This window comes from Ursus maritimus, unplaced genomic scaffold (assembly GCF_017311325.1).
Source record: "Ursus maritimus isolate PB19 unplaced genomic scaffold, ASM1731132v1 scaffold_11, whole genome shotgun sequence".
Lineage (NCBI taxonomy): Eukaryota > Metazoa > Chordata > Mammalia > Carnivora > Ursidae > Ursus > Ursus maritimus.
The window spans coordinates 35,059,539-35,072,341 of NW_024423453.1; the positions used below are offsets into that span (position 1 = coordinate 35,059,539).

At 43.0% G+C, this 12,803-nt stretch overlaps 1 protein-coding gene across 1 annotated transcript in view; it reads right to left on the minus strand.

The window, feature by feature from the left end:
* Nucleotides 1-12,803, minus strand: part of LOC103657995 (zinc finger protein 827) — a 157,571-nt gene that overhangs the window by 48,808 nt on the left and 95,960 nt on the right. Inside the window, exon 8 of the mRNA XM_008685446.2 lies at nt 1,858-1,961. Within this exon, the coding sequence (XP_008683668.2) occupies nt 1,858-1,961 (104 nt within the window). The remainder of the gene's footprint in view (nt 1-1,857; nt 1,962-12,803) is intronic.

Sequence of the window (12,803 nt, forward strand, 5' to 3'; positions counted from 1 at the left end):
AACATGTGTTCAGATTATGAGAACTTTGTGATTACAAGGCTGTCCTTGTCATTTTTAATTTTTCTAGTTTTGATTCCATTTCTAAAGTATTTTCACCTTGTCTGTTTAAAAAAATAATCCCTTTTTAGTTGTCCATTTTAGCAAAATCCCAGTTATGCTGACTTCCCGCCCAAAATAAAAGTTAACTTTTAAAGTGTGAGTTTATCTAATTTGTAATACGTCTGTCAAGCAAACCACAGAAACCTCCTCTATATGCAGTTAAACATACACTGATATCACTCTTTGAGGTCGAGTTGTAACTTGACCAATAAACCCTTCTTCAAATATAGGCCAGCCAAACATTAAGGCAGCAATGCAGGGTTTGTATATACATCACGGGACGCTGGCTGTATGGGTCACAGCACTCTGACAGGCAGTTCCTAGGCAGTTATTTTGACATTAGAAAGTCACAATCCATCAACTTAACAGCAGGGTGATAATTTGGGGACTAGGGAGAAGGCTATTCAAAATGACACTGTGGGAAGTAAACAGTAGTTCAAATAGCCCCTGTTTGAGAATGAAGACATCAACCAAGCAAAATTTCTTTCCACCTCTAGAACCAGATATTATGTAATGTGTTTTTGTGTAAGCATGTTATTTATGGTGTTTGAATAGAAAAGCCCTACAAAGCTAAAAAGCAGGTAGGTATCCGGACTCTTTGGGATGAGAAGAAATGGATCTGTCATCACAAGACTAAAGGGTGACAAAGAGTTGCCTTTCCCCCCACTGTTTGTCACAAACCACTTCCAGTGACCTGTGATACCCCAAAAACCAATATTCCATAAGATGCTACTTGGCTCTTTCCGAACTGCAAAATACTCAGATCTCCAGCCATCTGTGACACCGGCCTCCTTGGGGGTGTGGAGGACACTTGGACTTTATTCTTGCAGGGGTTCCTGCTCAACAACCCTGCTATGGGCTTCTCCTGAACACTCATAGCCTTGGTCTCCCACACTATCGTGGACAAGTGAATGGGTGGAGAGGCCACGGAGAGCTTCTGAAATTCTCTCAATGGCCGGAACTAAGGTTACAACAGCAGGAAGTTTCCTGGCCCCTGCACTGGTGTTGGGGGTGGGGGTGGGAGGCTGGTGAGGAGTATGGGATACAGTGCAGTGGTTCTCAAACGTTCTCGTCTCATAATAACTCTGGGAACACACACACAGCCCTGAGGGCTGGCCATGCCGTTGATAAGGGGATAGCAAACACATCTTGCCCTCTACTCTGGAAAGGAGAAATGAAAAAGGAAGAGTGGATAATAAATTAATTATGTATTGATGCTGAGATTGCAAAAAGGAGCATGAGATGGATATAGGCAGACACTCTGATTAAGAAGAGAGGCGGAATCCGGGTGGCAAGATTATCTTAATGAGCTGTGCTGCTTCCATGGAAACCAGAGTGGTCTTTGTGGCCACCCACACCCCACCAGGGTCACAACCTTCCCTGCTGGCGATTAGTTCTCGCCACTGCCCTCCTATATCTTCCTGGCTGCCTGCCTGAAATACTAACAGTGTGTAAAGCAAATTATTTTCAGGTTATACTCCGGTATTTCAAAGAGGAGGAAATTTGCTATATGAATGAAACATCAGCAGGTAAAGAACAATAAGCTCCTAAAGCAAAAATGAAGCACTTTATTACTGCCTACACTTAATTTTAATAAACTTTTGTGACTGTTTAAATTGAGTTTCTCCTCTTTTTAAAAGCCTAGCTTCATATGAATAACGTCTACATCTAAGCTGAAAGTACCTGAAAATTTACACATTTCAGAAAAGTAATTTTAAGCAACCAACAGTAGAAGCAAAGTCAATAATGTTTCCATACCTGGCGTGGATATTCTTCCGTGAAGCACAGATTCACTGGGCAGCAGGTCTTTTGAATTAGAGGTGAATGGTGATTGTCTAAATGTATCTTCTGAAAAGAAAGGGCTGGGGTGGGGGGAGGGGGGTGAAGTTTAGTAAATTAAAGTTATTTACATTACCCAGAGCATCTGGCCCCAAATATATATACACAAACACACACAAATGCGGGATAAGGTATTTTCTTTTAAATGGTGTTTAGAGAATGTAAGAAGATTGTGCTTAAAATGGAGAAAGAGAAAATATATAACCTCAGACAAGTGCCATCTGTATATTCTGCTGGTTGGTTTTATATTTAAGGTGACTAGATGAAACATCATCTTTGAAACATTGTTAAACCCACAGTCAGGACAGCTGAGCTGTAAATTTTACTCTTGCACTCTGTGTCCTGCAAGTGTGTTGTGCCCAAATGAAGCCCAACTGCCTGACTCAGAATCAGAAAGGCCTATTCGAGGTTCTTCCCAGAGGGGTGAGACATCTGCCGAGGCTCACCCACATTTTGTCACCTGAGCTCTCAGGACCAATAGCATGCATAAGGACAGCAGGCAGGCCAGAGTCAGGGGCCACTGCCCCCAAGGAGACAACTCACTGGTCCCCACGGAAACTGAGACTGCATCCTAGCAATGTCTTGGTTTGGAAGGGGTTAAGCCGGCTAACTGGGGAGATCTTTATTTCCCATGAAACCGAGCCTCTGACTTGAGTGATTCTATGTTCCCTCAGTGACTCAGCTAGAACTAGAATCAGATGTCAGACACCCAGCCAGGGTTTTGCTCTAAGACCCCCACGACTGCGAACACAAAGGCTTTGCATGTTTTAAATCAGAGGATTTTAACCCAATGATAGCATCCACTGTCCATGTCTCTAAAGTAAACTGTAAATAAGTATTGTGATCACATGTGAGAATACTGCAGTTCTCAGTAAGTCCAACCTGGAGAACAGAAAGCCTAATGTATTTACAACAGAGAAAATTTAGAGGGAACTGGGTACACAGGCGGTGGGAGGTCCATAGGGGGCGGTAATGCAGCCCAGAGCCACGAAGAACAGGAGGCAACCACCACACTGAGGCTGGAGGACAAGAGGGGGCGGTAAATGGAGCCCAAGGGCTGGGGACACCTGTGGGAGCTAGAGCCATGGGGGAGGTGCAGCTGCTGCGGCAAATGGAAAGGGAGTGGTCTTCCTTAAGCCCCACCTCCATCTCCCACCAGGGCCTCTGATTGGCCCAACCTTCCCAGAAGCCCAGGAGAGGCAGCCTGCCCGGATCCGGTCCCCTGCAAAACTGCCAATCAGGGGAAGGAAAAGACCCGACGGCATACAAGACTAGGACCACCATGACTGGTGTTGCTTTACTAAACATGCGGCAAGGCTATCGTTACTCTCATTAAATCTTAAAAGGAAATATTAAAATAAAAATGGGAGACATCTATTTATGAAAAAGTAAAACAATTAATATGATTTTATATGACTGTTAGGCTAGATTTAATGCAACTTTGTGTGGCATGCTTTTTAGTTATATCTTAAACATAAAACCATTTCAATAGGCTTAGAGAGCGAATGGGCTATAGGCTGGTAGGTGGTGGGAAATGGGGAAACATATTGTTTTACGCCAAACAGCTCATCACCTGCAAGTGATACAGAATATTCGAAAGGACAAGGCAATGCAGTACGGTGGCTAACGGCACGTGCTCAAAAGTAGGCAGCTCGGAGTTCAAATTCCAGCTGTACGGCGTTTGGCTGTGTGACCTTACACATATGACTTAGCTTCTCTGAGCCTCTGTTTCTTGTCTATAAAGTGGGATGGTCACAGCATGCACAGCTCACAGAGAAGCTGCTGGCACTGAATAAGACGGTGCAAGGAATATGCTTTCCTAGTGCCTGGCAAGCATGAAGTGTTCAATAAATGTGAGCTGTTTTTTTTATTTGTACCTCTAACTCAAAGAGGAGCATAAATGAACCAACTTTTCCTTACAAGTTGACCGAAAGTGTAGAGTTTTCTTGTATAAAATGAATGAACAGAAAGTCACTCTGATTTTGAAGAGTCACTGACTTCTGGGTGATGAGGTTAATTTCCAACTCTTCCAGTAAAAAAACTGTTTACGATCAAAGGACTTTAAAGGACATAGAGAACGTGGAGGATTGTGGGCCTAACCCAGAATGTAAGGTTTCTCGATTCCCACCTCGTTAGCCCTGGAGTTTCCATACAAGGAGGCAGAGCTATCCTGGTGTCTGAGCAGACAGTTCAAAAGGGAAACACCAGGGGCTGGTCCCTGGGCACAGAGTAAAGGTCAGGCGATGGGCCTGCATGTTACCATGACTTGGGCTATAGAAAGCACTGGAAATCTGAGAGTTCAGGGAAGCCCAGGAACTGTTTGGTCTGAAATGTGGAGACTTCCCTCTGAGAATCCCAAGAGGGGTCCCCGAAGGGGTATCTCAAAATATCACCCTTCTTGCCACAGAGAAACGTGTATACTTCCCTCATTCCCTTGGTCTGAGAGTAGCCATCTAGTGAGTGCCTGTGACGTATCAGGCCCTGGGAACATAATGGTCAGCCAAACCGGCTACGGCTGCAAATCTCAGGGAGAGGAAAGACCTGTGTGGGGACATGAAGGGGAACTGCATGGAGACTAATGCTGTGGAGGAGAGGGTGCCAATGCAGGTCTTGCCTGGCCAGGAAGGCCAGCCACGGCTTTCCTGCAAAAGCCACAGGTGAGCTGACACCTGAAGGGAGGGTAGGGTGGTCGGGTTCCAAGAGGCTGGGGACACGTCCCCTGCACAGCCAGAGAACACAGCCTGTCTGTGGAGTTGGCAGAAGGCGCACTGAGGAGGGACATGAGGCCAAAGCCTTGGGCAGGCACACTGTGTGCAGGGACCGTGACTTTGTCCCACCAGCCGCGGGAAGCCCTGCTGTACGTTAGGAAAGTGGCGGATGGAATAAGATTCCAGTTCCAGGAATCTCTGATGGGGAGCTTGCAGAAGACAAGTCGATGGCCAGAGTAGCCGTCCACATGGGACACTGCAACGCTGGTGACCGATGCTACAAACCAGCAGCGACACATGCAGATTGAAAACAGTTTAAGAGCTAGGGCAGGTAAAGACCACAGGTATATTTAAAACCAAGCCTCAGGTTTCCAGGTGAACCAGGCCGAGGCTGCCGCGCTACCTGCTGGGAAAAGCCTAGGTTTTGCTACGAAGTGGAAGCGGGCTCGCTCTGCATCCTCACGTGTTCTCTGCAACAGCACAGATGTCCATGGATGGGAGGAGAGAAGCCCTATTATCACCAAGCCACTCAGAAGAAATCGAGTCGAAAGGGAGACAATCACTGAGGGCAACAACACTCCAAATAATTTTCTACCCCGGATGCAGCTTTATCCTGCTTAGAACAGAAAAGGTTTCTTGTGAGGGAGAGGGAGTCACACTGACTACTAAAAGGGCACAAAAGGACGAGCAATGTTACGGGGCAAGGAATCAATGAAGACACTTTCGCAAGTCAAGGCAGCAGAAGCCTGGTGTGAGGTCTTATCTAGAAAGAGACGATATTAGGATAACGGAGAGCACGAGTCTCAGGCCACACGCCGCTGCAATGCTCTGCATTCGTATGCGTTCATTCCAGGGGAGTGCAGGGGTTTGGCACACGGTTTGGCATCAGAAAGATCTGAGTCTGAATTCCATAATGGCCATTTAATAGTTAAGTGCCTCCTGGTCAAGTCAACCACCTCTCTAGCCTCAGTTTCATCATGGAAAAAGGCTTAAAAATGCCTTTAAAAAAAGGATAGTACCAAGGGTTAAGTAAGGTATTTCCCATTCAAGTCTTCAGTATCTAGTACCTAGTACACGCTCAGTAAAGCGTAGCAACTGGCGCATACATTGCTACGGAACATCTGGCACTGTTCTAAAGTACTCTGTGTACTTAACTTCACTTAATCCTCACAAGGGCCTTACTACAATTATTATGACCCCTGTTGCAGGGATGAAGAGACTCAGGCACAGAGAAGTGAAGTGACTGTCCGTGCCCATGAACTGAGCCCGGATTTGAATACAAGCAAGTTGGCATTGCATTCTGCACTCTTACCCACTAAGCTACACTGGCTCTCCTGTGATCCCTTAATATCCAGGCAGCTCATGGACAGTATGGAACCTTGCAATGAATGAGCAAAAGGAAGAGACAGAGGAAGGAGGGCTGACGGGATGAAAACAGCCATTTCAGGATAACTAAACGTTTTCAATGGAGAAACAGAGCAAGTGAAAATGATTCAGTCTTCACTTCCCTCTAGAAGACAGGCCCTAATTTTCTGAAACTTCTGCAACCCTGAGGTCAATTTGCAATCCTAAACATTCCCCACCGCCAGCACACACTGCTTTTGAGGGCAAGCTCATCTCTGTTATTAAGCCCGAATGAAGAGGTCAGAGTAAGGAGGCCATTAGGTGCTCAGATCTGCTTCAGCACAGATATGAAGCTCCTGGTGGCACTATGGCCACACGGACATCTGTAAATTCATCTTGCAGCCACTGAGATTGCCATCTATGTTTCAGGAAGAGGAAGAGAAAAACCAAACTTGGAGCATGCCCTACATAGCACGTGCTTGCTGTCCTCATCTAACAAAATCCCCACCTGCCACAGCATATCTCCCTTCGGCCCCAGGCAGAGACAGGCTACCTGGAGGACTCAGTTAATGCGTATAAATGTTCAGAAGAAGCTGCCCGTGTAGACTCCCCCATTAGTTTTCTTGCCTTTTGCTACTTAGAAAAGACAAAATGATTATCTATTCAAGTTTCTTTTTTTTTTTTAAAGAATTTATTTATTTGACAGAGATAGAGACAGCCAGCGAGAGAGGGAACACAAGCAGGGGGAGTGGGAGAGGAAGAAGCAGGCTCCTAGCGGAGGAGCCTGATGTGGGGCTCGATCCCATAACGCCGGGATCACGCCCTGAGCCGAAGGCAGACGCTTAACCGCTGTGCCACCCAGGCGCCCCTCTATTCAAGTTTCTTTTCTGGATAAAAGTGAAACGAACATTGAATGTGTATTTTCATTTTTCTCTTGCAGAAAATCTAAGGGTTAAAATATGAGGGGGCACCGCTGTCACCGTGGCTGGGCAATTCCAGGCATCAGGCGGCATGAACCGTAGGGTCAACAGCACGGGGCTGCGAGAAGGAAAGATTTACAATAAATAATAAAACAGTTCGTAAAAGATTATGGCTGTAAATAGTGATACATTTTGCTAAGTGCCGATTGTGGCACAAATATTTCCACCTTTAACATCTGAGTGCCAACAGGGAGCTGTGCTTCGCGCAGAACAGAAGCCCATCTACTTAAAAACCATCCCTCCCTGTGCACCAGCATTGAAACCAGCCTGTTACAGGAATTCTCGTGTTGATGACACTAGCAAAATAAAAGAAGGAAAAGGAAAAGAAGAAGGTGGATACAGTATGTAAGAGAAAGTTGGGAAAAGTACTTTATTTTTTAAAGATTTTATTTATTTATCTGAGAGAGAGAAAGAGAGAGCACGAGTGGGGCAGACTGATGGAGAGGGAGAAGCAGACTCAAAAGTACTTTAAATAAAGACACAGTTATTTCAAAGGAGCAACGGAGAAGAAATATATTTTTTTTTCCTTTCTAAAAGACAATAGTAAGTCTTAGGACTGAACTTGGGAATGGTCAACAGAAAAGAAGGATTAAACAAGAGAAGAGACTTTGCTCTATAGTGAATTTTTACTCAGAACCCATAAGGATCTATATACTTCGGGGTAGAATGAAATTCTGTTAACGTTGGAGTTTCAGACAAATCACGCTGAAGTGATATTCTGACTTCACTTGCATATTCACAAATTTTTCTTTAGTGAATAAAAAAGACGGTGTATTGTCAAGTAAAAGTACTTGATTATCTATTCCGCTACGTATCATACAACAGAACAGGGCCTCAGGATTCTTTCCAAGAGCTGCATCAAATACGTCCAAAAGAATCTGGGTTAATTTTTGTTTTGTTTTACTTTAAGGAAATCTTAAGAATAAGTGATGTGACTCAGATACTTCTGAGAAGTTATATATTGGGAAAGGAGAGCCAGAAGTCCCGTTCTGGAGGGAGACCTTCTGTGGGGTCAAGGTCTTCACTCTCTGGCTGCTACCCACTTCCCAGCAGACCCCAGTCCCTCGGCCTCCTCACCAGATGGCCCTGTTTCCAGGGCTTGCCTCTTCTCTAAGGCCCAGTACAATTCAAGTCAGTAAAAGATGAGCTTTCTGTATTGATATATCCTGTTATTTTTAAAGGACTGAAATTCCATATATTAATCTAAAACCATTGTACTGTTTTTTTTTTAAAAACTCTGACCTCTGAATCACTTCAACCTTGAGACACACCCCAAGAGTGACACACCACATTAACATCTTGAAGTGAGCAGGAAGCACCGGCTGCAAAAACAATCTTCCACGTCTCCAGAAGCCTCCAGAAAAGATAGGCAAGGGAACACAGTGATTCCAAGAATAAATCTTACTCTAGTTCAAGGACTTTCTGCCCATGTGGAATATGGATGTGACAGACTGAAATGGATACAGGTAACTTTCATATGGAATCTCCATGCGTAGATAACGACACTAAAGGAAATGAGAGCCAACTGGAAATGTTTTCTTTGAGCCAAACCTAGACCTGGCTAACAAACACACAAGACCATCCTTGCCCAAGAACCCAGAACGAAAGGGTTGGTTTTTTTTTAAAGCTTTTCCCACTATCAAATACAAAAGACAGGATTATTCTAAGATAAAGAATAGGGGAACTATTTGGATTAGTTATAACTATCTTCTCAACATTTCCTCAAGTACTTTAAGGTCAGAAGAAACCTTCTGAGAAGCTGGAGTAGCTTGTGTGAAAATATGCCCACAACTGAACAACAGAAAGAACATCACCACGCTTTATTTTTGAAATTTCATTTTTTAAAAAAGGTCAAGTAACATTATTTCATTTTCAACTTAATTTTCATGATTAATGCATGAATTTTTGGAAGTGCTTATTTTTATCTCAAATATCACTGGTCTTGATTAATTTCTTTGCTAATAATTTATAATGGAATAAGAGATGCTTAATATGTTTTTATATATTTACATATCTACATGTTTTGTAACATTTATAAATGATTGTATTTGAAATACATTAAATGCTAAGTTCTACAGATCTCTGTGAAAGAATTTTTAGTATTGGGGCACCTGGGTGGCTCAGTTGGTTAAGCAACTGCATTCTGCTCAAGTGATGATCCCCAGGACCTGGGATCAAGCCCCGTGTTGGGGTCCCGGCACTTGGTGGGGAGCCTGCTTCTCCCTCTTCCTCTGCCCCTCTCCCCTACTTGTGCTCTCTCTCTCAAATAGATAAATAAAATCTTTTAAAAAAAATCAAAAAAAAATTTTAAAAGCAGTTTTTTTTTAAAAAAAGAATTTTTAATACTTTATAAAACGCTGGTTAGGTCATTTTGCTCAGGTATAACAATTGCTCTATGTCACCTTGGACAGTATGTGGGCCTCCCAACTTCCAGCTTGGGCCCTCAATTTCATTTTGGATGGGAGAATAGCTGCTTCTTCTGAAATGGGCCCAGATATTAATATTTTAGGTATAGCAGTCAGTGCCAATTTTCCTATGAATATTATAGCAGTCCGTTAAAAAAGTAATCATCTATAAGGAAAGAAAACAGTTTTCAATGGTGTTCACCAACACTGCCCTTTTCTTTGCAACACCACAGAAATAAGGACCCCCGATTCTTTGAATGATTTTAATGTATTTATTTTAATAAAAGAATTTGAACATGGGGGTGGGGAAGAGTGCTCACGACTAAAACTGACTGTAAGCCTCTGACCCGAAGACAACTCTGACCATTCAAAACAGCAAGCTCCTGATTCAAGCTTGAAAGGGACACAACAGAGGAGACCACCTGCAACCCCAGTGGGCAGGTCTGGAAACCCCGTCGTTGCTCATGTTGGGTGCACACATTTTCAAAGAAAGAAGGACTATACTGAATCAAACGTGAATTAATCACTATACATTGGCAGGCTTCAGCCAGGACATTTATCTACAAATTGAGGCTGGCACTGCAGACTCAGTGGGTTTCTAAATGGGGCTTGTGGGCAGATGGAGAACCAAGGTCATTCTACTACTCATATGGGCACCAGATTTTCATCTTTAATTTTCAGAGTTGACAAAAAAGCTAAGACGTGTCTTCTTCTCCTAGTCCATTGATATGACCGCATACTTGGCTGGTGCAACTTTCTCAGCAATTAAAGACACTCAGATGTGTTGTTGATTCTGTACGATGTACAATGGCATTGTGGAAAATATTCTTATTTTTTAGAGATACATATCAAAGCATCTGAGAGTGAACGTTATGATGTCTGAGATGTGATTTAAATACATTTTTTTAAAGATTTTGCTCACTTATTTGAGAGAAAGTGAAAGAGCACAAGCAGGGGGAGCAGCAAAGGGAGAGGGAGAAGAAGTCTCCCAGCTGAGCAGGGAGCCCAGTGCGGGACTCAATCCCAGGACCCTGGGATCATGACCCAAGCCGAAGGCAGACACTTAACCATCTGAGCCACCCAGGCGCCTGGGACATGATTTAAATTGGAGGGAAGAAAAGGGTCATGAAATAAAGCACGGCAAATGTTTTCTCAGTGGGTGATGGGACCGTAGTGGTTTATTTCATTATTCCTTCTACTTTGTTTTGAAATTTTTCATAAAAAAAAAAATCAATAACAACAATCAAACGAAAATTCCAATCCAGACAAACCACCAGAGAAAAATAAATGGCATTAAAAGAAAATATACAAAAGAACAAATACAAATGTTCCCTGTGAACAGAATGCTTGACATCAGTAGGAATCAACAAATAGAAAGATTTTAACTATAAAATAGAATTTATAACCTCCCAATTGGTAAAAAAAAAAAAATTTTTTTTTAAATGATAACACACAAGACCTTTGAAATATTTTCTCTCTCTATCTCTTATTAGCTTCTGGTAGAATTATAGGTTCAACTTTTTTGAAAGTCCATTAGCCCAATCATGCAAAAGCCTCAAAACTGAATGGTTTTTTTAAGTCAATTTATCCCAAGTTTATTTATGTCAGCAACAACTTGGGAAAACAGAACAAAACCAAACCCTTGATATCCAATAATAGAGGACCAATTAAATACATTAGGACACATGCAAACATTGAATACTATGTAAACATTAAAAGAGTAATATTATGTTTACTGATATGGAAAGCAGTTCTTAGGATATCACTAGGTGAAAAGAGAAGCCTGCAAAACTGTATATATAGTAGGATCCAATTTTTATAGGAAAGTATACGTATACAAACAGACAAAAATTCAGCCAGGAGATACACCACCAACTTGGCAGTGGCCGTCTCTACATAGCACCATTGATTAGAAATGACTGTTTTTTCTTCTTTATGTTCTCCTATATCCTCCACCAATAAAAGTTCTTTTTACAACTTAAAAAAAGACTTAAGTTTTGCAGTTTAGGACCCTTTATTTTTAAAGAGACTCCTAGTCTTTTAAAGAGGAAGCTGAGGGATGATATAACCCACGGCAGTGTTAAGACCTAGGCAGGCGCAAGTGTATGTAAATTAGGATTCCAACAGGATCAGTCAACTTCAGCTGGAGAAAGGCCAAAAGCTCTGGAAGGGAGAGGCCGCTGCAAATATTATAGAACAACAGAACATCTTACAAAGAAATATTTACTGGTAACGTGTTCTTATTTTCTTCTTTCAAAAGCACAAATGCTTTCTATTTAGGGCTGTCTCAGAGGCAGGCCTGTCTGTACAACCTAACACCAAGTTTTCAAGGAACAATTCCTGTTGCTCCAGCTCGAGCATTCATCCACTGTGGGGCCAGGAAACTTCTCAGGACAAGAAGCACAATGCCAGGCCTTGTGGAGGGCTGCTGCGGCGGGGAGGCCAGGCCCGGGGAGCCGGAGCCAAGCGCAGGCCACGGAAGTAAACCTGCACGTCCGGATCCACGAAATGTCAGCTTGTGAGGGACCGGGATCTCCCTCGGGACTCTGACTTCATGCATAAACAAGGACAATGGGCTTTCTGCTGAGGTGAGCAGAGAACAGATGCACTCAGTCTTCCTTGCAGTTGCAAAGACTCTGTCCTGTGGAAGCTGTACGTAACGCCAGTGAAATGCGGCTGCTCCCTGGCCTGCTGCATCACCCCAGAGGGCTTTTCACCCCTAAACAGAGGTCAACCCTTCTAAGTCTGATATGCTTCTAGTAACAACCATGGAGATGCTCTTGAGAGAAAATCCCAGATAAGAACAGGATTGAGCTAGCACCTAAACCACATATACCTTTGGGCATGTCACCCCTGCCTAACTTGTGAAAGGTGGCTAAGGGAGAAAGCTAGATATCTACTCAGAGAGACTAACACATTTATACTTCATCCCTGGCTATTCTGAGTTACACAAACAAGGTGGACCACCACTGCAAGCCGGTAGAAGGAAAGGCGGCAGAGCTCGTGGGAAATGAAGAAAAGGCACAGCCCTCTTTAGATCCTCAAAAGGAGATTTAAACTCATCTCTTTACAATAACACAATACCAAATGGTTCTGGAAGCATATTGTTTCAACTTTAATGTTCGATATAGGCATCACAGATGGAAAGAAAAATGGCAGGGGTGATACTTACAAGACAATGGAGTTCAGGAATAAAACATACTGAGAAAGGTCTGGTGAAATAAGAAGGAAAAAAACCCAAGCGGCAGCAATGGACAAAATAATTTCAGGCTATATGTAAAGCAAAATAAATATATAAATCTACTGTATTCAAGGGTGAGTTTAATTTCTTTGAAAACTGAAAACTCAAAGATAAGTTGAAAAGGATGTATTGCCAATGAAAAGACACTCAAGTTAACATTTGTGTCAGAGCAGCTGTGGACAGTGGT